The 24,941-nt window shown below is 37.9% G+C and overlaps 4 protein-coding genes across 9 annotated transcripts in view; 2 read left to right on the top strand and 2 right to left on the bottom strand.

Annotated features, from left to right (window-relative positions):
• Positions 1-1,340, top strand: part of LOC111462801 (carotenoid cleavage dioxygenase 8 homolog B, chloroplastic-like) — a 5,075-nt gene extending 3,735 nt beyond the window's left edge. Inside the window, exons 4-6 of the mRNA XM_023106546.1 lie at positions 357-546; positions 649-751; positions 939-1,340. Of these exons, the coding sequence (XP_022962314.1) occupies positions 357-546; positions 649-751; positions 939-1,084 (439 nt within the window). The 3' untranslated portion in view covers positions 1,085-1,340. The remainder of the gene's footprint in view (positions 1-356; positions 547-648; positions 752-938) is intronic.
• Positions 1,341-2,106: 766 nt separating this feature from the next.
• LOC111462375 (probable transcriptional regulatory protein At2g25830) lies at positions 2,107-6,595 on the bottom strand. The gene is made up of 7 exons (XM_023105910.1): positions 6,418-6,595; positions 6,176-6,321; positions 6,005-6,066; positions 5,567-5,723; positions 5,205-5,482; positions 4,880-5,000; positions 2,107-2,564 (listed from the first exon to the last, which is right to left on the bottom strand). Exons 1-7 carry the CDS (start codon positions 6,506-6,508, stop codon positions 2,472-2,474), a joined length of 948 nt encoding a protein of 315 aa, XP_022961678.1. The 5' UTR covers positions 6,509-6,595; the 3' UTR covers positions 2,107-2,471.
• Positions 6,596-8,338: 1,743 nt separating this feature from the next.
• On the top strand, positions 8,339-13,760 carry LOC111462664. The gene is made up of 5 exons (XM_023106345.1): positions 8,339-8,901; positions 9,350-10,219; positions 10,512-10,967; positions 12,062-12,248; positions 12,330-13,760. Exons 1-5 carry the CDS (start codon positions 8,389-8,391, stop codon positions 13,262-13,264), a joined length of 2,961 nt encoding a protein of 986 aa, XP_022962113.1. The 5' UTR covers positions 8,339-8,388; the 3' UTR covers positions 13,265-13,760.
• A 1,145-nt stretch (positions 13,761-14,905) lies between these two features.
• Positions 14,906-23,521, bottom strand: LOC111462694 (casein kinase 1-like protein HD16). 6 transcript variants are annotated; one of them, XR_002713778.1, is made up of 20 exons: positions 22,913-23,521; positions 21,849-21,980; positions 21,695-21,768; positions 21,535-21,604; positions 21,270-21,325; positions 21,089-21,160; positions 20,711-20,805; positions 20,544-20,610; positions 20,327-20,456; positions 20,017-20,235; positions 19,767-19,909; positions 19,522-19,696; positions 19,276-19,366; positions 19,023-19,180; positions 18,754-18,942; positions 18,413-18,666; positions 17,701-18,030; positions 17,516-17,616; positions 15,562-16,299; positions 14,906-15,189 (listed from the first exon to the last, which is right to left on the bottom strand). XR_002713778.1 is itself a non-coding variant. In XM_023106391.1 (16 exons), exons 1-16 carry the CDS (start codon positions 23,276-23,278, stop codon positions 18,607-18,609), a joined length of 2,097 nt encoding a protein of 698 aa, XP_022962159.1. In that variant the 5' UTR covers positions 23,279-23,521; the 3' UTR covers positions 18,122-18,606. The 6 variants fall into 6 exon arrangements, 1 of the variants encoding a protein (XP_022962159.1); XR_002713777.1 differs by lacking the exon at positions 14,906-15,189 and having other exon boundaries at positions 15,440-16,299; positions 17,701-17,805; positions 17,910-18,030; XR_002713776.1 differs by lacking the exon at positions 14,906-15,189 and having other exon boundaries at positions 15,440-16,299; positions 17,701-18,057.
• Between the last annotated feature and the right edge of the window lie 1,420 nt (positions 23,522-24,941).

Below are 24,941 nucleotides of genomic sequence, written 5' to 3'. Positions count from 1 at the left end.
GATATATATATATATATATATATATATATATATATATATATATATATATATATATATATATATATATAACGAGGAAAGTTAATGGGATACAATGAATTGCAAAGCCGGAATTGTTGAATTTAAGAAAGAAGAAAACAAACATACTCACAGCCGGAATGGTTGAATTCTTTTGAGAAAACTACTTACAATTCACCATTATCTGGTTTTGGCTCTGGCTTTGGCTTTGTCTGTCTTTGTCTTTTGCTTTTGCTTTGACTTGTTTGGATTTATACTTCTCAAAGCATGCCATCAGATAACACTTAAATTCACAGAGATCAGAAGAAATGGGATGAATAATTGGAAATGGAATTGTGTAGGGTTGGAAGGTTCAGAATACCATTGGATGGGAGTGGACATGGGAAGCTGGAGGCAGCATTGGACCCAGATGAACATGGCAGAGGAATGGACATGTGCAGCTTCAACCCTGCTTACTTAGGCAAGAAATATAGATATGCTTATGCTTGTGGAGCCAAAAGACCCTGCAATTTCCCCAACACACTCACTAAGGTAACACTTCCACAAACATTTTCCCTAACCTCTGCTTCCTCTTGTCTCTGGATCTTCCACCTCAATTCACTTTTGTGCTTGTTATGAATTTCTTTGTTTCAGATTGATTTGGTGAAGAAGAAGGCCAAGAATTGGTATGAAAGCGGAGCTATTCCTTCCGAGCCCTTCTTCGTGGCTCGACCTGGTGCAACCGAAGAGGATGACGGTAAGTCATTATATCATCTTCTAAGTGAACAAATTGAATAAACATACAACCTGAAAGTTCTCGGACTCGGAATCTTTTTCACCTTCTAACTAATGTAAGACGATTTCGGAGGTAAACTATGAAATCATATCATTAGTGAAAAAGGAATGAAATGGAATGTGTCTAAAATGTATTTATGTGAATGCAGGAGTGGTGATCTCTATGGTCAGTGGGAAAAATGGAGAAGGGTATGCTTTGCTTCTAGATGGATCCACATTTGAAGAGATAGCCAGGGCAAAATTTCCCTATGGTCTTCCTTATGGGCTACATGGTTGCTGGATTCCCAAGAACTAGTATCATTTCAATACCAAAGTATAGCTTGTTCAATTAATCAGTATCAGAAAACACACATATATACATCATAGGCACGAGTAGAAAATACGTACATGTGGTGACTAACGATGCGCCGTAGCTCTACTGTGTATTAGCATATAGCTGGAGTAGATTATAGGTACCTTGTACAGAATTTAGGTCCCTTTTTCCTCATGTATTCATCAGTTTCTCTTCCACTTTGGACCTGTGAAATTAATATATACACCTTTTCTTTGTACACTGGCCATGAATCCTTATATTGGATTCAACAGAGAGTAAATTGACAGCACAAGTTTAACAATGACAAAATGTTATGAATCATCATACACAATTTTCTTTCTGAATTCACTTTTTTAAGAAAAATAGCGTTTGAATTTGAATGTGATTTTCTATAATTTCAATTTTGAGTCGACCAACTACTTCAGAACATTTAGTTTAACTAGTAGGCGCTTAAAAGCATTTTTCAAGAGGAGGAACTTATAAAGAAGAATTATAAGTACTTTTCTAATACATGTAAAGTAATAAAAAAAAAATGAAAAGGAAACAGAAGAATAAAGCAAAATTCTCAGATATTATTCCTAGAAACAGTTTCCAAAAGCAAAGTCCAGTGGTCGAGATTTCACACGTGTGCCTCTATTAGTCCAATCAAGTACGAATATCATGTAATGATTGGATATTGGAAAAGAATAATGGCTGAGTTGAATGAATTCAAGGTCAACAATCTTAAATGTTTATACCTTGGGAGGACAGGCGGGGAACGCATCTGTTTTTCAGATTATAAATATATTGAAACTTCACATCACTTCACATCCATAGATTGGCCAAACAGTAAAAGAGACAGCAATAATCGCAAGCCATTAGAAATAGTAAGTATAAGTCATGGGAATCATATCAAATATCATATAACTTTTCTGACTTCAAGAGTGCGTGATTTTATTTTCCATATAATCAATGATGATGCACGACTACAATTATTCACCTCGTGGAGTAAGATCATTTTCCAATAGAACCAAGAAACAATCCTTGAATTATACTTTATATCAGAAGAATCATCCCCTCACCCACCTAAAATTTATGAAAAAGATAAAATTTGAATAATTGACATCGTTATCACTCTTGTACGAGTATTATTCTACAATGATTTCTAAGGTCTTGAAACTAGAGGGGAAGTAAAAGGAAATCCCTGCCTCATAATGCAGTAAAAAAAAAAGTTCATAGCCCTTACAAACTTAAGATAACTCTCATCTGAGAAAGATCTATCAGCTTTCAAGGTGACTAGACCGAATTAAGATCGCAACCACAGATCCAATATATGGGAGAGTAAAGTACCTCTCTCCATGTTGACAGGATATTACAGAAGAAAAAATATTCACTTCTGGTCTGTATAAACAGCATCGACATCATCGAGTTCAAGCAACTTGTCCATTAGTTCTTTATTCAAGTCCATAGCTTCATCATCCACCTGAAACTCAATAATGTCACAACTTGGCAGAGCATTGAGCCCCTACTGAAAAAAACACTATTTATTTGAAAGAAGGAGATTTTGTGTATAATTTAGTAATCCCCCACCCACGGACGCCAAAAAACCAAAAGAAAAAAACAAAATCTGGATTGGGTTTTGACTTCTTGAACTTATATTTCAGAACTTGACTAGTGTATTTTTGAGGTTTCAAAAAATCGTCCGATTAGATTCCCATTGAACAGCTGAGGTCTTTTTCATACCGTCGTATCTAGATCAATGTCTTCCGATATTAGATGTGAAGTTTCCTTATAGACTCCAAGTTGATGTATATAAATTTCCTTTTAGCAATTATAGTCTATCTTCTCTTCTCTTATATCAAATTGGAGATCTTTCTTGTAATACATCGATAGGTGGTTGGGAGTCTATTAGCTCCTTTTATTAAATTCATCAATGAAATTTGTTTCTCTTCTAGCCATTGTATGTGTTGACCTATCAAATGGGTGAAATCCATTTTCATGGTGCCTTTCAAAGTTTTTGTGCAAGGAAGTATGTCATTCCTTTTTGTAGGCTATATTTTTATCTTATCTTGAATAAAGATGGGCAGCACTAGATTATCTTTATCATCTGTAGGCAAGATTGAGGTCTATGAAACAGCACTCAATGGGCTTAGCCGGTCTATAGTAATTATTGAGCTATTCTTTCTTTCTTAAGTAGAATTGACTAGCTAACACTCTTTTGGTATTCTATCCAAAGTAGATAATAACTCTTAGTAAAGGGCCTCGAAGAAAAATCAAGATCGACTCATTAACTCAGAAACAATCTTTGTGAACAAGTAGTCTCCAATGCAATGTTTCTCATTAATACTTTCAACAATGACAAGTCTAAATCAAGTTTATAAATCCGCTTCCTTTAGCAAACCATTGTCGGAACATTGACCACCCTATCTTCCCCTTTTATTTGATTTTAAGGGATTTGACCTTACTTAGTTTTGTCCCATTCTCTTATCCTTTACTTATTACACCAATTTATAATATAAGAAGTTCCAACAGCATTAAAAGTCAATCCTATTATTCAGCTCGTAGAAGGGCATTGAGAAATCAAAGAATCTAGTTTCTGAACGCATATCTGGTAAAGTTGGTAGGGGAGACAATACTCTGCTTTGGACAGATTGTTTGATGGGTCAGTCAATTCTAAATGAGGGCTTCTCCTCTTTATTTGCACTCACACTCAACAAGAAAGCTCACACTTTGGTTTAGAACATTGATAAAGATGGTATGTTCACCTCAAAGTCATTGACAAGGGCTCTTGCTACAGCTAGAACTAGTGACAAAGAACAATTATATCAATCTATTTGGAAGGGAAAATTTCCAAAAAAGATCAAATTCATTATATGGGAGCTTAGTCACTTATGTATCCTGTGACAAGCTCCACGAAGATCCCTCTGGATTACCATCTCCCCTAACTGTTGCATCATTTGTAAAAGGGCCTAAGAGACTACCATTCACCAGTCCAGCACTTATACCCATGCTACAGCTTTTTGGAATTTTAACACTCGTGCTTTTGGATGGTTTATAGTTCTGCCGGGGTACATCTCTTCCTTCCTATCTCTCACTTTCACCGGCTATATTTTCAAGAACAAGAAAAAGATCTTATGGCTCCGTGTTATCCGTGCTCATTTTCGGACTATGTGGTTAGAGAGAAACTCTCATATCTTCTCAGACAAACAATAGGGCATCAAATCTTTTATTGACTCTACTACTTTTTTAGTTCTATATTGGAGGAAATTGTTTCCGCCTTTTCATAGTTGTAGTCTTGCATCTCTTATATCCCATAGGAAAAGTTTTTGTTATCTTCCTATAGATAGGATCCTACATCTTTTGTTAATTTCCTTTTATCAATGAAATAATTTGTTTCTTATAAAAAGAAGTAATAATAAAGATTCAATCCCATTATCATAGATACCACTATGACTGCTAAGGTTTTGATCTTTGTCCTCTTGTTTATTCCATAATAGAGACCCCTATTTCCTCGAAGTGTCATGCACATGCACAGAAATTCTAAATTTTGAGCTTCAAAAACTTTATCAACAGTAACAAATAATTGACTGAAGAACTAATTCAAGACTTTGTTTTCTTCTTATCTCTAATTCATTTCAAGTTGTTGTCTCTTGTTAAAAAAATTCATGTCAAGTTGAAATTTGCAATTTTAAAGTATTAATAGCCTTCCAACAAACTGTAAATTAAGGATAAGAAAAAACTTGAAGCAATTTAAAGTGATGTGACATGAAGAAACCACATATACGTTAAAATACATACCTCAATCGAGCTTATAGGAAGTAGCTCAGAACCACTGTCGGGTTCGAACTTTATGTTTTCTTCTCGTAACTTGGATAGTATTCCCGAGTAGTTCTCGGTGGAAGTCACAATCTTGTAATATCTGCAGGAAAAACAAACGGAGATAAAATTTCTTTCAAAATAATCCTAATATTGGATATATTAAAAAAGCTTTGCTATCTGAGATGGATGTCTATTGCTCTTTAATAATACTAAATTTCAAGTTTCATTATTGCTAAAAGCATAACAACAACCGTTATGTATTGAAGAAGCAAACAAAACTACTGATAACGTGTAGAGACGCTACCTTTCCGACCTCTCTTCTTCTGTATCATCTTCATATTCTGGAGGTTCAATAACATCTTCCGCGCCAGCATCTAGAGATATGGTGAGAAGCTGGTCTTTGTCAACATCAGAGGCCTTAACATTCACAACTCGAGCACGTCTGAACTTGAACATAACAGATCCTGGATCTGCCATCTTTCCACCATAGTCCTTCACTACTTCTCTAACCGCTGCAACTGAGCGGTTTATCTTATCTGTTGAGACCTCAACAACCATACTAGCACCACCAAAACCATATACCTGTAGAGATGCGGCATTTTACAGCTAATAATCACTTCTTTTCAACACAAAGTATGAAGATAATATCACTGGCTAATTAAAAACCTCGTAAATTTTCTCAATGTAAGCCTCTTGTCCTTTCTCGGAAGCCCTTTTAATGTTGCGATCAAGAATTTCTTTTGGAACATCAAGCTCCTTGGCTTTCTCAAGAAGGGCTGCCAAAAGGGTATTGGATATGGGGCTCGTTCCTCCCTTTTTAACACTATATAGTGAAGAAGATGCAAACAGATCAATGTATCATGTCATGAGTGAGGCAATGAAAAAGAGCCAAGTTCAAGCTCCTAGAGGCTCATGTTGCCATATTGGCTAACAATTTACATGGCACAGATTCAAACACGGTACAACAGTACAACCACAAATCTCTTAACTATTTTGAATGCCATCACCAAACATTTGTCAAGAACAATAAAGAGAATTATTCTACAGCATAAGCTATTAGCACAATGAAAATCATTCACAAAAGGAGAAAAAATAGCTACTTACGCAGAAACAACCTCCTTCCCAATCCTAGAGTAAAGCTTTGCCTTCTTTGCATCTTGAGCTCCCTACATGTAGTTAAGCAATCTAATAAACTTATCTATAAAGTCAATAGCACCAACAAAACATACATAAGATTTGAAAGCAATATCACATAAGATATTGAAAGGAATGTACCTTCCTACCAGCAATTTTGCTGGAACGCCTACCCATACAGACCGGAGACATCCATATCCTTCGCATTTGATTGCCACGACATTTCATCTTACTTTCTGAACTCGATGCTTCGGCAGCCAATGATGATAACGAACACAAGCCATTTCCTAAATTTTCAAAAAAAAAAAAAAAAATCAGGAATCAGCTCAAATGGCCATGGACTCTGATTCAATACGTGCAGAGCGAGAGAGAGAGAGTGATACTATGAAGATGGAAGAGACGGGGGCAGTTGTAAGTGACCGAATTTGGGGATAATTTTTGAAGGATTACTCCAAATGCTCGGAGCGAAGCCATAGTGCACCAGCTTCGTCGTCAACACAGAGCAAAGCTTTCTCGCACCCGATTGGACATGGCGGCCTCTGCAATTTTGCACTTAGCTTGATTCCATTTCGCCATCTTAAACGATGTGTAGTTTGAATTTGAAATCCAAACGACATGTCGACGTATCATTTTTTGCGTTGTCTGGGCCTTGTCTTTTTCTTCTTCTGGACTTGGACCAGAATCGGCATTTAGTGGACCAGTCGGCCCAATGCTACCAATTATTATTTTTTAAATAATAATAATAATAATAAATAAATAAATAAAATGGTAAAATCTTGCCCAAATTCGTGTTATTTAAGTTAGTATTGTGAAAATGGATAAAAATATTTTTTAAATTTTAAATTTATAACAATTTAATTGAAAATATATATTTTAATTATTTTTTTTTATAGTCTTGTGAGGATGACGTGGATTTTTATGGTAATTAAGATGAAAATGATGGTTTAATGAAAGTATGAAAGCTTCAATTTGAAGCACCGAAATAAATGAAAATGATGGTTGCTTGTAATTGGGATTTGCCGACAAACCTTTTGCTTTATTTATTTATTTATTTTAATTATTATTTTCTTTTTCTCATTTTCAAAATTATTATTATTCTATTTTCTATTGAAAGAGAAATCCCACGTTATATATATATAATATCGTGACTCTATACTAGTTGGTATTTATGTAGTATTATAAAATTTATGTTGTTCATGGATTATGTATTTTTATATTTTTAAAATTGTCGGTAATATTTGAGCTACAAATTATTAATAATTTAATTAATTAAAAAATTAAAAGCTCAGGAACCAATTAGAAACAAAGGTAAATGATCAGGGATCAATTAAATACTTTTGAAATCGATCAAATAAACATAATTTTTGAAGTTTAAATACTAAGATACACTGCGTAGATTATTAGTATCAATTGTAAAGAAATTAGGAACGGACAAACTTTGGGCTAATATGTTAGAGGGATGTTGGAACATGTCGAGCTTGAAGAAACTGTTATGATAATGATGTAATGGGTAGTTTTGGACTAAAGGGCATAATCGAGATTGAACTAGTTCAGAGACAACAATATTAAAAAATTGATGAAAACTGGGCCAAACGTAAACCCTCGGGCAAAGTCGAGTTGAGGTTGAGTCAACAATTTTCATGTCCAATGCATGTCATGACTCAATTGTTTCATGGTTTAGGTCGATTCGAACCCCAAACTCTCATTTGTGGCTTTTAGTGTAAATCAACCACTAGGGCTAGTGGCTCAAGGCTCAATCGAGCATTGATTCACTTTCATTTTGGACTTCTTTTGTCTAGGTTTGATCTAGCTCAAGATTCGATCAAACTTTGAGCAACTTAGCATTTGGGGTTTTCGACGTTAAGTTAGCCACTAATGCGGGTGGCTCAAGGCTCAATCGCCTTGATTCACTTTTATTTTCGACTTCTTTCACTAGGTGTATGGATTCGATCAAACTTTGGACAACTCAACATCTAGGACTTTCGGCGCAAGTCAACCACTAAGGAGGATAGCTCGAGTTGAATCGAGCCCTAATAAAAAATTACTTGCTAAATAAGCAAATAAAAACATAAACTTTACGTAATAATATGTAAATACACAATAATTTAAAAATATTCCATATGTGCATTTTGGTAAATTTACATCTCAAAATATGAAGAAGAAAAAAAAAAGTTAAAAGCCGTATTATTTATTATTGTTTGATGATGAAATAAATAATGAAAATGATTATTATTTCAATATTAAAAGAAAAAAATAATAAAAAAAGGAAAATGATACCCGCTATTTTACTTATTAGTCCATCTTTCTCCACTGTCGACGCGCATCTTTCTCTCTCCTTTTTTTCTCTCTCCTCCATGGCTCACCTGTTCAGAGACCTCACTCTGGGCCATTCCAAGAGAGAGTCCACTCCTCCGCCGCCGTCTATAACGCCCGTCCGCCCTGTCATTGCGGCTCCCGATCTTCCTTCTCCACTTGGCCAACTCGATTCTCAACTCTCCGATGCCGATCTCCGCCTCACTGCTTTCGAGATCTTTGTCGCTGCCTGTCGAACCTCTTCCGGCAAGCATCTCACGTCCGTATCTTCGGCCAATTCACATGCAGACTCTCCCAATCATCACCATTCCCCGAGCTCCCCTGGATTGCAGCGATCTCTCACTTCCACCGCCGCCTCCAAGGTTAAGAAGGCATTCGGCCTCAAATCTCCCGGTTCTGGCTCCAAGAAGAGTCCTGGCTCCGGCTCTGGCTCCGGCCAGGGAAAGTCTAAGCGGCCGTTGACTGTGGGTGAGTTGATGAGGATCCAAATGGGGGTTTCTGAGACTGTCGATTCAAGAGTCCGGAGAGCGCTCCTTAGAATTTCTGCTGGCCAGGTTCTTGTCATTTTTTTAAAAATAAATTATAATTTCATGCGAAATTCGACAAGTTTTTATTATCTTATCCATTTTATTGGTGGACGCAAGGTATTATTGGTATTGGTGGAAGCCATCATCTTCCCGATCTTTTTCTTGTTCCTTTTTTACTCGTTACTCTGTGATTATGATGTTGAATTCGTTGAAGTTCTTGCAATGATCTTGCGTCGTGCTAAAATGTGATTCAGCATGGCTGATGACGATGATGATGGTTTACACATACCATGTGAAAATGTAACTAAAAATCCGGATCAGGGTTGCTAGATTACCTTGAAATTTGTGAATTTGCATGGTTTCGCTCTTGCATTAAGTGAAAACAGTATATTCATACAATTGGAAACATCATGTGTTCCATTTGAATTCGTACATAATTTGTCTTTTCTGCTCTATATTTTCTTCAATTGTACAGGTTGGAAGAAGAATCGAATCAGTTGTAGTTCCTCTAGAACTATTGCAGCAGCTCAAGGCTTCAGATTTTACAGATCATCAAGAATATGAAGCTTGGCAAAAGAGGACCATGAAAGTTTTAGAAGCCGGACTTCTTTTGCATCCTAAAATACCCGTCGACAAGTCAACTGCTACAGGACAGCGGCTAAAACAAATAATTCATACAGCGTTAGATAGGCCAATTGAAACTGGGAAAAATAACGAGTCTATGCAAGTTCTTCGTAGTGCTGTTATGTCTCTTGCTTCCAGATCATTGGATGGATCACTAAACGAAGTATGCCATTGGGCAGATGGGATGCCCCTGAATCTCCGACTTTATGAGATGCTGCTCGAGGCCTGTTTTGATGCACGGGATGATACGTCTTTCATTGAAGAAATTGATGAGCTCATGGAGCATATTAAGAAGACGTGGGGAATTCTTGGATTGAACCAAATGTTGCATAATCTTTGTTTTACATGGGTTTTATTTCACCGATTTGTTGCTACTGGCCAATCTGAACTGGATTTGCTTTATAGTGCTGAAAGTCAGCTAACAGAAGTTGCTAAAGATGCTAAGACCTCAAAAGATTCTGACTATGCCAAGGTTTTGAGTTCTACATTGAGCTCAATTCTGGGTTGGGCAGAGAAGAGGCTACTTGCTTATCATGATACGTTCGATTCTGGAAATATTGATACCATGCAAGGTATTGTATCTTTGGGGGTATCAGCGGCAAAAATTTTAGTTGAAGATGTATCAAATGAGTATCGCCGGAGGAGGAAAGGCGAGGTCGATGTTGCACGCAGCAGGATTGACACTTACATTAGATCATCACTGCGTACTGCTTTTGCTCAGGCAAGTTATACCTGCTCCAACATTCCCTTTTAAGTTATAAGTGATGAGATACATCGTACGTTATACTGGCATCCAATGTTATATTGTGTGTCTTATCTTACTAAACCTCACAATTTCCTCACCTCATGCTATGACCATTACGCCCTAAGGGCTCCCCTGTGCTTTTGAAAATGCCGATTGTGTCTATTTAAGATTTAGTATATCTCTCAGAATTCTTCGGTATCCTTGATTATGGTAAACTTTCTCGCAGTAAAGTTTATTACTTGACTTCTAGCTTTTTTGTATTGAGTAGAAAATGGAAAAGGCAGATTCAAGTAGGAGAGCATCAAAAAGTCGGCCAAATTCTCTTCCTCTCCTAGCCATTCTTGCAAAGGACGTTGGTGATCTTGCAGTAAATGAGAAGGAGGTTTTCAGTCCCATACTGAAAAACTGGCATCCATTTGCTGCAGGAGTGGCTGTAGCTACTCTTCATGCATGTTATGGAAATGAATTGAAACAATTCATCTCGGGTATTGGGGAGTTAACACCAGATGCTGTACAAGTGCTTAGAGCTGCTGATAAGTTGGAGAAAGATCTTGTGCAAATAGCAGTTGGAGATTCAGTGGACAGCGATGATGGTGGCAAGGCAATAATTCGCGAGATGCCACCTTTTGAGGCTGATTCTGCAATTGCCAATCTTGTTAAATCATGGATGAAAACAAGATTAGACAGAATGAAGGAATTGGTGGACCAAAATGTACAACAAGAGGTGTGTGCTATAATCTTCATGTGTGAATGTAGTATGTTGTTATTTTCCCTGGCGAAGGTACTTTATGAAATAAATAGCATGTTGCCATCATGGTCCTGGGACTTATTGGCATACCTAGTTCTATTAGCTTTATCTCCCTCAGTACTCCATTTTATGATTTACTTGCTTATGATATGTCAATAGCTAGCTGTTCTCAAATAGTGATATAACTACTTTGGTGCTTACTATTTTCATTTTTATCGATCTTCACAGTCTAGCAGTAGGTTTAATTAAAATGATAATTGTGATATCCCACATCGGTTGGGGAGGAGAACGAAACACCCTTTATAAGGGTGTGGAAACCTCTCCCTAGCAGACGCATTTTAAAAACCTTGAGGGGAAGCCCGAAAGGGAAAGCCCAAAGAGGATAATATCTGCTAGCGGTGAGCTTGGGCCATTACAAATGGTATCAAAGTCAAACACCATGTGATGTGTCAGCGGTGAGGCTGTTCCCCGAAGGAGAGTAGACACAAGACGGTGTGCCAATAAGGATGCTGGGCCTCGAAGGGAGTGAATTTGGTAGGGGTCCCACATCGATTGGAGAAAGGAACGAGTGCCAATGAGGACGTTGAGCCCTGAAGGGGTGGATTGTGATATCCCACATCAGTTGGGAGGAGAAGAAATACCCTTTATAAGGGTGTGAAAATCTCTCCCCAGCAGACGCATTTTAAAAACCTTGAGAGAAAGTTCGAAAGGGAAAGCCGAAAAAGGACAACATCTGCTAGTTGTGGGCTTGGGCCATTACAATGGAACTGGTTTTCTGATTTGTGAATGCAAATAAAAGAGGCACCAATTTCTTATTTTTAAGATGTCTCTTAATTCTCATATAAGCATTTAGCGATCGACTAGTTGCATCCATCAATGATTGTTTGACATGGCTTGCATCAGTAATTGCTTTCAAGGTTATCGACTGGTTACTAAAAGTGGGTTCCAAGTGCAACAATTTTTAGTCTTTATCCTTTATATTGAATTCTTCTATGGTTCTTGATTTAAAATAAATTCTGTCATATCATTCATATTGACCAAGTGACTTTGATTCATCCCCATGATTGAAGGCTTGGAATCCAAAAGAAAATCAAGGATTTGCACCATCGGCTGTGGAGGTCCTGCGAATAATAGATGAAATATTGGATGCATACTTTCAGCTGCCGATACCTATGCATCCTGTTCTACTTCCTGATTTGGTGGCTGGCCTTGATAGATGTCTTCAGTATTATATAACGAAAGCAAGATCTGGCTGTGGTATCTTCTCCAAACATTAATTTATTGCTGTAAGTTGATATTATCTGTGTTTTAATCTTCCCTATTTTTCTGGATCCACAGGATCGCGAAATACATATATTCCGACTTTGCCAGCATTGACGAGATGTACCATTGGATCAAAGTTCCAAGGCTTTGGGAAGAAGAAAGAAAAATTACCAAATTCTCAGAGGAAAAATGCCCAAGTTGCAACATTAAATGGGGACAATTCGTTTGGGATGCCTCATATCTGTGTTCGTATAAACACATTCCATCAAATTCGTGGTGAGTTGGAGGGTGTGGAGAAAAGAATAATCACTCATCTAAGGAATTCTGAATCTGCTCATGCAGAAGATTTTTCTAATGGTTTGGGGAAGAAGTTTGAACTCTCACCTGCTGCTTGTGTGGAAGGAGTTCAGCAACTTAGTGAGACAGTTGCTTACAAAGTCATTTTCCACGATTTAAGTCATGTTTTATGGGATGGTCTTTATATAGGAGAACCCTCATCTTCTAGGATTGAGCCTTTCCTTAATGAGCTTGAGCGGCACTTGCTCATCATTTCTGACACTGTTCATGAAAGAGTTAGAACAAGGATTGTTACTGACATAATGAAAGCTTCTTTTGATGGATTCTTACTGGTTTTGCTTGCTGGGGGCCCTCTGCGTGCTTTTTCCCGGCACGACTCCCGAATAATTGAGGACGATTTCAAATTACTCAAAGATTTATTCTGGGCAAATGGGGAGGGTATGCCATTAGAGTTGATTGATAAGTTCGCTACCACATTGAGAGGCATCCTTCCTCTTATGCAAACTGACACAGAGAGTATCATAGAGCGTTACAAACGTGTGACAGTAGAGACATATGGATCTTCTGCAAAATCTAGGCTTCCATTACCTCCTACTTCTGGGCAATGGAATCCAACTGAACCAAACACTCTTCTTCGTGTTCTGTGCTACCGGAACGACGACGCTGCTTCGAAGTTCCTCAAGAAAACTTACAATTTGCCTAAGAAGTTGTAATAGCCACATGAATGACAGAAATGGTAACCCTTCTGCAGGAGCCTTATGAAGAACATTGCACAGGGAAAGCATTGTTAGAGAACAGTACCATCTTGTGCTGCTGTTTGGCTTTCTGGAGGGGACTGCTGAAGCTTCGTGAGAAGGTTGGTTGATATTTATTCACAATTCAATTGCTCCATCATCATTTTTAGTGCTGCTTTTTGTCTATAAGGCTATCCTTCCACTAAGCATAATAACCTCAGGAAGGTCCCTGTTAGGTAGGGGCCTTTGGTCATCCATCCCTTAATTCATTTTTATTTTTTCATTTTGTTATCATGTACAATGATGCCATAGGAGATAGAATCAGTGTCGGCTGTGTATTCTATTTGTTATTTACTAACGCTATTCTGGTATTAGTGTGTATTATGTATAGCACCTATTTTTTAGCCATGTAATAGTTTCCACATGTACATCTGATAGCGCACTACAGGTGCAAATGAGAATGTGTTTGAGTCAATTGTTTGCCAAATAAATGCTGAAACCAGTTTTCTCTAGAACTTAATTGATCATCAAAGGGAAGTACGCTATTCTACGGCATTGAATCTGTGAATCTGTAATCGCTCAAGTCCACCGTTCGTAAATATTGTCCTCTTTGGACTTCCTTTCTAGATAAGGAGAGGTTTCCACACCCTTATAAAAAATGGTTCGTTCTCGTTCCCGATCAACGTGGGATCTCACAATCCACCCTCCTTTATTACCCAACGTCCTCGCTGATACATTGTATGGTGTCCTCCCCACTTTAGGGCTCAACGTCCTCGTTGGCACATCGCTCAGTATCTACCCCTTCAGGGCTCAGCACACTGTGTCTGGCTCTGATACCATTTGTAACAGCTCAAGTCCACCCTAGCAAATATTAGCCTTTTTAGACTTTCAGACTTAGCCTCAAGATTTTTAAAACCATCTATTTTTGGATTGGTTTCCACACCTTTGTAAAGAATGTTTCGTTCTCCTCCCCAACCGATGTGGGATCTCACATTCCACCTCCCTTCCAGGCCTAGCGTCTTGTTGACACACGTTTTTCTCTCCAATCGTTGTCATTTCCTTGTCTAATTAATATGAGATATCTCCATCCACCTCGGGGTCCAGTGTTCTCGTTAGCATAGCATGCGTTCCTCTCTCCAATCGACGTGGAACCTCACAAAATCCTATATAGTCAACTACTACTAATCCAAGTTCCTCCATAGAATCCAATCTCTGTAATTATACACAAGCAATTCACAGGCAGTTCCAAAGAGTACAAATAACTGACCACTCACTTAATGAACAACCCATTAATGTAACACATGCATAGGTGATCGTCATGTCCCATGAACTATTCCCTTCGTGCAAGGTTACACTTTGGTTGGTACTTCCCTAAGCTCCCAGACATGTTAATGAGGAGGCCATGAGATGGCCATGCAGTTCATAAGTAATCAGTCCCCAAACATGTTAATGAGGAACCGTACCATGTACTGATGGTGACGGATAACTGCAGCCAGGAAGCAGTCCCGGACATCATCCTCAGCCCCCGGGAAAGCAAGGCCAAGCCAACTAGTTTATGCATATATCATAGACTAAAATATCTAACATATGAATCTCCACCTTCACACATTGAACTAAAGAAAAGAAAAAAAATCATGTTCACGTTGATAGATATATTAATATTGAGTTCGGGTATTTTAAACATTAATGATCGAAAAAACTCCTTCAAGCTCATGGATGCTTTTCTTCATTATCTTGTCTTCATCTTCTTCCTCGCTTTTGGTTTCAGTTCCCAAATCCTAGTTAAGGGAAGGCCACAACACGATCGAGAAGGGTAAAACAATCGACAATCTTACCATTTCCAAGAACCTGGCTTCTTCCTTTGTTGCCATGACCATCGACAGTATGAGCAGCCCCAGAAGCAACTTGAACAGGATCCAGAAGCAACTTTGGGGAATGTTCTTGCTTCCTACGGCCTTAATGAACGAGTAAAGCATGGGAGAATCTATATGGAAATGAAAAAAGAATAATAAAGGTATCGATATGATATGAGTTACTTTCAAACTGATTCTTTCCTTGAGACAACTTCAAAGAAACTGCATTTTATTTAAATCATTATTTAAAAATAATTATTAAATGTTTTAAGACTCGAGGGTTCTTACTATTTTATCGAGATCAATCAAACTAACTCGAACTAACAATAAAAATAATTTACATCTTATTCCTCTAAGCTTGCTATAAATTTCCCTTTAACGTTGATTTTGAAGTTGAAGTACTTGAGGATGATTTTACACTACCATCTTGTTTCGAGAGATCTTAAGATGTTCGTTTGACTAGTCTAGATATTGTTGTCAACTACGTCGTGTTCGTTGACATAGGCAGACAAATTCAAATACTTTTGTTGATCTGTCGTCTCTTTCCACCGTGCCCTACACACTACACAACTAACACTTCTCCTTCCCTTGCTTCGTTTCCACCTCAAGAAACAATTTTCATGAACAAGATTCCGACATGTCGAACAAGCTACAACACGATCATTCTTCTTCATATCATCCAAACAAACAGGACATGCAGTCCCTTCTTCCACAACATTTGCAGAAGAACCTCTTTCTTTTACCTGAAAGAATTGTTGATGAAATATTCTACGTATGCCAATCTCTGCAAGTGATTCTAACATTATAGGTGCAGCAAGCAAACGATTCAACTGGCAAGGTCGAAGCGTTCTCCTCCGAAGACATACGTCGTCAAGCGACAAGCCCAGAGCTCGAATATAGATAAATAGTATGTGTTTGCATGGGGTAATACGATCAGGACAAGTACACGAGGGGGTGGAGGATAGAGACACGATGTAAACATTGCCTGTGGCTCCCAACACAAAGAAGTTAGAATTGGAGCGGTAAAGGAGGTGGAGGTGATGGTGGAGAGCTCGAACAATCCGGTCAGCCACAGCTTGGGAGGGCTTGAACCGATGAAGGTGAAGACGGGGGCCATCCGGTGGGGACGACGAAGTAGAGGCAACGAATTCCATGAGAATTCTGGAAGGAAAAGCAATGAATATGGGTTATAAACAGTTAGTACACGTACATATATACACACAAAAACACATTGCAGGTAGGAAGATTCTTTGTGTAGTTTGAAGGGAAAGAGAGGGATTGTTTTATAAGGCGGAGAATTCAAAAGGCCGCAAGGCACGTAATGGCCAAAGAACCCCTTTTTTCTTCATTCAAGAGTCTTGAAACAGTTCATGATGATCATCAAAGTTCTATACAAACAATGTAAAGATCAAAACTGGAAACTGGGGGGGAACGAAACTCTTACGGGCCGAGGCAAATGAAGCTCGACGATCAAGATTGTATCATATTCATTTCAAATATCAGAAAGGGTGCTTATTTTACGTGTAAAACGAAAAGGCACACATGGGTTTTATATGTTTATGACTAGCCCAGCTTTCGAATTTAAAAGTTTTGAACTTTAATGCTTGTTTTTGAAGGCCTTTTTATCTTCGTATGTCGAAAGATCGATCTTAAATGCAGCCATTAGTGTTTAAACAAGAAAATGCCATGACATACTACAGACAGCAGTAATCAAGATATTACACAGCAACCATCAATTTTCACCTGTCTAGAATCTTCATCCGTAAAAAAAAATCAAACCCCAAGAGTAATATATTGAGGATTGTTGGGAGAGGAGTCACATATCGGCTAGAGCCTTGAAGGTGTAGTCAAAAGTGACTCAAGTGTCAAACAAAAGGTGTACTTTGCTCGGAGGAGGATTGTTGAGGATTGTTGGGAGAGGAGTCCTAGATCGGCTAGAGCCTCGAAGGTGTAGTCAAAAGTGACTCAAGTGTGGAACAAAGGGTGTACTTTGTTCCAAGGAGGATTGTTGGGAGAGGAGTTCCACATCGGCTAGAGCCTCAAAGGTGTAGTCAAAAATGTCGACAAAGGGTGTACTTATTCAAGAGGAGGATTGTTAGGAGAGGAGTCCCACATCAACTAATTAAGGGGTTAAACCCACTGATATGAGGCATTTCGGGGAAACCAAAAGTAAAATCACGAGAGTTTATGCTCAAAATGGACAATATCATATCATTGTAGAGAGTCGTGGTTTCTAACATAATAAACAAGATGTTGACAAAATATCGTAATCACAACTATCAGGGAAACCAATTACTCGAATGTCGGAATCTATTACCCAGATGACAAACTAAGCACGAAAATGAAGTTAAAGCATCCAAGCAAAACGTTAACGTACCTTCAAGCTTAAAACCCTGTCACGCACCGTGTACATGGCTAGTCATCCGAGAGGCATCAGCAATTATACATTGTGGAAGTGCTAATCAAAGATCCAAACACCTGCAGTTGATAATGGAAACATGAACATAGTCCAACCACAAAGTCCATATGAACAGATATTTAAAACGAAAAGATTTCCCTTACCACACAACACCAAACACAATAGTTCATTGAGCGCTTGGAAACCAGAAGGCAGCCATTGTTCATTCTCGATGAACGATGGAGTCCCGAAATTTTCTGACTCGAACACTATGCCAAACACAAGAAGGGAAGGGTAATAGTGAACTGCCATTACCAAATCGACAAGCTATAAGAGGCGAACTAGCTGCTAAAAGATGGTGGCTGAATCTGACCAACAAGTCCATTAGCAAAACGCCACATTCAGCCTCTCGAACAGCCAAACGTAGCCGCGATTCGTGCCTCGACTATGTTCAGCTACAGAACCTCTGGTTTCATGAGAAATCTTGTAATCTACTGCAGGGGGAAGGAAACTTTATAATCCTACATAGTGACATGCCAGGGAAAAAAACTATAGAACATTCGTCTCTAAAATGGAATTGAGAGGTAAAAGTAAAAATAACTAATGATTATATTGATAGAAAATTCACTAAAAATGTCACTTAGAATATCCTCAGTTCCAAAAAGGTGAGAGATCAAGCAAGATGGATATGAATACCCATAGCCCAGTGATGCTCGATATCTATAACGGCACATTCCCCGACGCCCCGAAAAGATGACCTATGCTGTGGACATGCCTTCAACCAAGAACTAGTGCTCAAGACTATACAAAACCTTTAACAAATTGGTAAGAATACCCAAACCCCAGAGACATGAAAGATCTAAATTTAGCTCATACTTGAATAACATGAATGAAAGCCAGAGCATAGGTGCCTGTATCTGATGCAGTACGGTGGCGACGTTAATGAACAGTTTAGCTACATCGACTCCATTTTCCCCAGTCAACTGTGTCCTAAAAATTCGTATCCGCCCAGAGAAGAGCACCGTCTGTTAAAAATTGCAGGCTCTAAGTGGTATCGGCTTAGGGGTGTTTCATGAAATGGTTCGGCCATAGCAAATAGATGCAATATAAAGGTTCTTTGCCCATTTCTCCTGCATAAACACCAGAAACCACGACTTTTTCAGAAATTTAACAGCGCTAAACAAAGATATAAAGTAACGTACGTTTGCACGACTAACCTTGACATGTGTACTAGGAAAGGCAGATGTTCGGAGTGTTTCTTGAGTTTCATCAGCGGGCTTTCGCCTTGGCACACTCAGAACAAACGCAGCCTGGTCCAAAGTTGCTGCAGTTGACGTGATGCGGTAACCATTATCCCACCTGCGATGAATACCTTCGCTAGGATACAGGAAATCTAGTTCCACAACCTGTTAAGTGATCGAAAGTCAAAATCGAAGTCAAATTGGTTTTAATCGAACAAGTTTAGTAAAACCAATTAGCCTAATACCTGGTCCGAAAATCCTGCACCACGTGACATGACAATAGCCCATCTACTCCCGGCCGTAGCCATGGCAGTAACGTAAAATCCCTCCCTCCATTTCTTAAGTATCCACTTGAAGGGAAATGAATCGCTGACTTTATAGGATTGCTGGAGGTACTGAGTCCCTGCATTAAATTATAAGTATAAGAAGCAACACATACACACACAATACGCCCGCGTTTTCTTCTAGCCATTTGGAATATGTTGAATTAAGACGAACCTTTGGACATCACTACCAATGAGCTCCCATTATTAGCTCCTGCTATTGCACTGATGTAATAGTTTTTCTCCCACTGTTCCACGATCCACTCCTAAATGAACAAACGAACATTATTAGCCATTTAACTAACTAGAGCACGAACTCGGTTGATACGAAATAAAGTAGTCTTCAGAATCCATGGACCAAAATGAAAAACAAACATGCAGAGTATCCAAGATAATTGTTATCTTCATGGGAAAAAGCAACCTTGTGAAGAAAGCATGGTGAGAGTTCATAAACTTGAGCAGTAAATCCAGTTCCAGCGTCCATAATAAGGGCCCAAAGGTTCGAACACGAAGCAACACAACTAATAAATAAACCATCTTCATTCCCTTTCTCGATGTGCTGAGAGAGCCTCATATCAGCAACGTTATAGTGATATCTACATCGGGCCAAGTTAATTAGTAACCTTATGATGAAATTGAGCTTCATCTTTAGAGTCGAGTGCAAACCTTTGTTTCATTGGTCTACAGGCGTTATAAACACTAATCCATTGAGTTGCAGGCATCCCCATTCTAACCTTCTTCTTTGGTTGTTCATCGTCGTCGTCCTCCATGGATAGCCTTCCTCTCTTATGCCCAACCTGAAATATAAGCTTCACATAACAAATGATGTTTTAGATAATACTCAAGTGCAGAGTTTACAATCAAAAAATGCAATGGGCAGTCAACAGAAAGATGAAATCGAGGGAACAGTGAGTACTTTCTGAGCACCATCTGTGTTTATTGGATGGATAGCGGGATTCGGACCGACAATCCCATCAAAGAGGGAGATATATCTTGCATAGTTTGGCTCTTCGTCAAATTTCAAATTTACAACATACTCGACAAACTGTCTAAAAGGCTGAGGGCAAAAACAGCACAATGTTTCGGAGGACGTAGCCATCTTCTTCTTGGACACAAGGAATCCTTTATTTTCACCCTGGAGAAAATATATACTCCGAGTTCAGAACAAATCTATCATATGTTTACACAAAGAGTTAATATTCATCAGCCCCGAACAAAACGTAAACCTGATATCCTTGCCAAGGCAGCCGACCACGAATAAGAAAAACAAGAGTGTAAGCAAGCGATTCCAAGTCATCTCTTCGACTAGCAGTTCTGCCAAGATGTGCATGCACACTAGCATACCGAACTGTTCCTCTGAATATAGAAGTGAGATGGAGTTGTTTAAGAGCCTAAATGTTATATGAGTATACAAATATCTCATCATATATACAGCTTTCGTACCGGAAAATGTCAGGCCGTTGATCATACTCAACATGTTGACCAGTCGAACTATCTCGCCACTTGGTTGCTATAAGGTGGACCAATGAGACGGTAAGGTGTATGTCATATGCAAACAAAATAACATTCCACGAGATGGAAACGGTTAATAAAAAAAAAAAAAGAGATACCTAAACCAAGATCTACAAGAAACAACTTTTTCTCTTCTGGGGTTCCTGGAGGACCGAGCAGAAAGTTTTCAGGCTTCACGTCACCATGCACATACCTGTCAGAGACGTTGACAGAGTCATTCAAGAGCAGAAAAATAATTACAAGAACACTGCGAAATCATTCATAAGCCAGTGAATGAGCTAACTATGTAACAAATATCTAGCTTAGCCGTAGTAGATGCAAGAATCATTCATCATAGCTGGCATAATGTTTTGTGCAAAGGTATCTAGAACCGACACAGACTTAACACGTTCCTTTACAGCTACAGCATCCTAGGACCCTATGCAACATTACTGTCCCTCCATATCAAACAAGGAAATACAGAATAAAGGCCTCACCCTCTAGAATGCATCTTCTCTAATATAGAGATCGCCTCAATTGCGATACACGCTACCATTTCTATAGACATCCTGAGATTCGAAGAAAAATTTAGACATATTACCATGCGGTAAATCAGCACGAATAAATTACAAATAGTGGAAAAACCTAAAACAAATGATAAAATTATAATAAACTTACGTGTGAGCATTGTTATTCCAGACATCCCAAAGACTAGGTCCAAGCATGTCCATAACCTATATCCAAAGTATCGCTATTCACAACGAAATATAAATAATAGTACAAATCTTTGGTTAATCCGAGCATAGCTCAGTAGATAAAGACACCGATGGTAATCAATCTACCAACCCCCCTAATTGTTGAACTCAGAAGAAAATTATGCAAAACTCAGATGTGCTTTAAGGCTTTAACTGAAAGTAAATAACGTAAAGGAAACAAAGCGTACCATGACAAAATAGTCACCTTGCTGACCCTTGTAATGAACTCGTGGCACACCATGGCTACCACCTAAAACGCTGAAGAACCAAGAGAAAAGTGATTGGAACACGTAATATAAATAACCCTTTGACTAAAATATAATCCACAAGGACTGAGAAGAGCATTACTTGTAAACCTGCCACTCGTAAGGAGGTCCATAGTTGCACCCTTTACTACTTCTATGCTCAAATTTTAAGGCCACCTGTAATATGGATAGATCATATGAAATGTAGGTAACGTAAACAAAGAATTCGGTAAGCGTTACAAATAGGGATACCATACCTCCACAGCTCCCGGGCCAGATCTTTCATTCAAGCTCGTGGGACCCATCCGTCGACCCACAAACACCTGTCCAAAACCTCCTTTTCCCAGTTTTCTTTCAACTTTATATAACGGAGAACCACCAACCTGAACCTGTTGCATTAAGAGGATAAAACATTTGAAAAAGGAAAATGAAGCAAAAAAACGCCATCGTATCACTTTTATATCATTGCAGAAAAACATCTGAATGAAGATAATCATGTGCTAAATGCAGTAGTAAGACTCATCAACAAGATAAGTTCCATGCAAAGAATTTGTCTTTGACACTCGAATACTTGCAGCTCTGCGAATTTTAAGTAGAAACTAGAACACTACCTGAAAACGATACCAAATATAGAGAAACTGTAACCGATCAAGCCCACCACTAGCAGATATTGTCCTCTTTGGGCTTTCCCTTTTGGGATTTCCCTCAAGATTTTAAAACTTGTCTGCTAGGGAAAGGTTTCCACACCCTTGTGGGATCTCACAATCCACCCCCTTGAGAGCCAGCGTCCTCGCTGGCACACCACCTAGTGTCTAGCTCTAATACCATCTGTAACAGCTCAAGCCAACCGCTAGTAGATATAGTTCTCTTTGGGCTTTCACTTCTAGGCTTCCCCTCAAGCTTTAAAACACGTATGCTAGGGAGAGGTTTCCACACCCTTATAAGAAATGTTTCGTTTCCCTCTCCAACCGACGTGGGATCTCACAAAAACTCTCGAAATGATTACCAACAATTGTTTAACTCCAGATAGATGAAAGCGTATCAGACCATAACTATGCTCCAATCTCAAACAAAGCAATCTCTAAAAGTTGCATAAGTTCATAAGTAACAAGACCAGCAGAAAAAACTAGGGGTTGCCCATTAATAACTCATACATTTCCAGAGAAATCAAAGAAATCAGCACGTAAGAACAGGGTGATAGATTTAAAGCCCCAATTTTCTTCACCAATCGCTCCCTGTCCTTTCTCAACCATCAACACAAAGCCATCTATTCAAGAAACATCAGAAAACAAACACATATCCAAGAATTAAAGAGCTTCACCTTCTCCGGAAGAGGAGTAGCCGTCCCTTCATCCTCGGCTACAGGACCCTTATCGCCGTTCCGTCCACCGGTATCAAACTCATCCATGGCTCTGCCACCAAGCTTCAGTACGTCTTTATCCTTCCCAACTTCGTGTTTTCTCTCACGCAGCCTCGTTTCAATACCGATTCCAGGGTTCACTCTATCCCTCTCACCATCGGCAAGGATCGCGTCTCTCCCCTGCTTAACACTCTTCCCTCCGCCGCGTTTAGCCGGCTGCCCTCGGTGGCGTATTCTCACAGTTGACTCAATGGGTGTTTGGCGCGCAATCGGGACAGGGTCTTCGTATAGCCGGCTCCGGCGTGCTTTGCTATGGAGCTCAGGCATCGTACAGCCAGTGGTTCATGAAGGACGGCAAACTTCGCCGGAGAAGAAGACTCAGGAATCATCTACGGCCATGGGAAACCCCAAATTTGAAACTGAGAACAGAAAATGTAGGAAAAATCAGAGTCCAGAACCGACCGACAGAGAAGACGAAGATCTGTGGAGCGCTGAACGGAAGAGTACAGTGATCTTCAAGTACAGAGCAAAACAGGGAGAGAGAAACAGAGCTTAGCCTTCGTTTATGCAGCCCTTTTCTTTTTTTTATTTATTATTATTTAAACGAATTACAAATTTATTCCCTAAATTTTAAATTTAATTGTTATTTAATTTTTTTGAATTCGCGTATTTTTTAAAATAAAAGTAAAATTCATATATACATATTATTTTATTTTTAAAATTTTTAAAATTTATCAAACCATTTATTAGTCACAAAATTATTAATTAAATTAATATAAATGTGAGGACTAAATTGGAATTTTAATTATTATTATTATTATTTAATTAAATAGAGATGAGACAATATATTAATTAATCCATATTTGTTAGTTTTTTTAGTATAATTTTATTATTTAATTTTTTTATTAGTTACCTGTCTAGTTATTTATAGACAGATTTATTGTATTGTTTCATTATTTTTACCAAAATTATAATGTATATATATATAATGAGAATATTAAATTATGTGTATTAGTCGACTTTCCTTCTGTACCAAATTTTATTTTATAAAATTAGCGATTTTATTCTTTTACAATTTTATTTTAAATATAAGAAGGTATAGTAAAATAAAAATAATAATGTTTCCATGAACGTACAAAAGCTTATTAAATACTCAAACACAGAAAGTCAATGTATTAGTCAAATAAGAATAAAATGGAATGACGATCTTTATTCACTCCAACGTTGTTATTTAGTCCAACAACATTAACGTCGGAATGTTTATTTTAATGAAATTGTGTCTTATTTATTAAAAATTAATAAAAATAAGTATTTCGTATTTTTTTTAATTATTATTAAAGTTGTATTATTTCGGAATATTTAATAAATGGGAGGCGACATTAATTATAATTTAAAAAATAGAGGTATAAATGAAAATTTTATAAGGAGACATGATTCCGTTTTAATTCAAATTACACGAAAATGGGCCTGGGCCTGCAGAAGTCCAGCCCATTTATGCAGGCACAGGTTTGTTTGGCCCATAACAGTTTTCCCCTTCAAAAGTCAATAGTCCTTTTCTATTATTATTATTAATTCTTCTATCTATTATCGACTTTAAGATAATAATTGATATTTTATCCAGATAAAAAAAAAAAAAAAATGAAAGATCAAACTATTTATCTTAAGATTCGCCCCAAACAGAGCTAAAAATCCTTATCTAAACGAGAAATGAGAGATTATTCCCAGACGAGTTTGTATTTCCCGTCCCTTTCTTTATTATAAATTATAATAGAGTAGTTTTTTTGTTTATATTCGTTGCCTTTCATCTTTAATAAAGAATTTCGAAAAAAATTGAAAATGAAATGGAATTCTATATTTTTTAAAAGATATTTAATTATGGGAGAAAAAGTTAATATAATCATGAATATTATTTAATACTAATAAATTAATCATAATAACAATAATTATATATTTATACATTACTATTAATTAAAGTAATAATGATAATTAA

The sequence above is a fragment of the Cucurbita moschata genome, unplaced genomic scaffold (genome assembly GCF_002738365.1).
Source record: "Cucurbita moschata cultivar Rifu unplaced genomic scaffold, Cmos_1.0 Cmo_Scf00027, whole genome shotgun sequence".
NCBI classification, from domain to species: Eukaryota; Viridiplantae; Streptophyta; class Magnoliopsida; order Cucurbitales; family Cucurbitaceae; genus Cucurbita; species Cucurbita moschata.
Note: the sequence above shows the minus strand (reverse complement) of the source record. Positions and strands in the feature narration are given on the sequence as shown.

Excerpts from the sequence above, each read along its gene's own strand:
- LOC111462694 (XM_023106391.1), bottom strand. The coding sequence starts at position 23,278 with ATGCCTGAGCTCCATAGCAAAGCACGCCGGAGCCGGCTATACGAAGAC. Across the intron at positions 20,236-20,326 it reads TGCCTTGGCAAGGATATCAG|GGTGAAAATAAAGGATTCCT; the intron begins GTTTACGTTTTG and ends TATTTTCTCCAG. Across the intron at positions 19,367-19,521 it reads CACCATGCTTTCTTCACAAG|GAGTGGATCGTGGAACAGTG; the intron begins GTTGCTTTTTCC and ends TTGTTCATTTAG.
- LOC111462375 (XM_023105910.1), bottom strand. The coding sequence starts at position 6,508 with ATGGCTTCGCTCCGAGCATTTGGAGTAATCCTTCAAAAATTATCCCCA. Across the intron at positions 5,724-6,004 it reads GGGAAGGAGGTTGTTTCTGC|TGTTAAAAAGGGAGGAACGA; the intron begins GTAAGTAGCTAT and ends TTCACTATATAG. Across the intron at positions 5,483-5,566 it reads ACATTGAGAAAATTTACGAG|GTATATGGTTTTGGTGGTGC; the intron begins GTTTTTAATTAG and ends GCATCTCTACAG.
- LOC111462664 (XM_023106345.1), top strand. The coding sequence starts at position 8,389 with ATGGCTCACCTGTTCAGAGACCTCACTCTGGGCCATTCCAAGAGAGAG. Across the intron at positions 8,902-9,349 it reads TTAGAATTTCTGCTGGCCAG|GTTGGAAGAAGAATCGAATC; the intron begins GTTCTTGTCATT and ends TCAATTGTACAG. Across the intron at positions 12,249-12,329 it reads GAAAGCAAGATCTGGCTGTG|GATCGCGAAATACATATATT; the intron begins GTATCTTCTCCA and ends CTGGATCCACAG.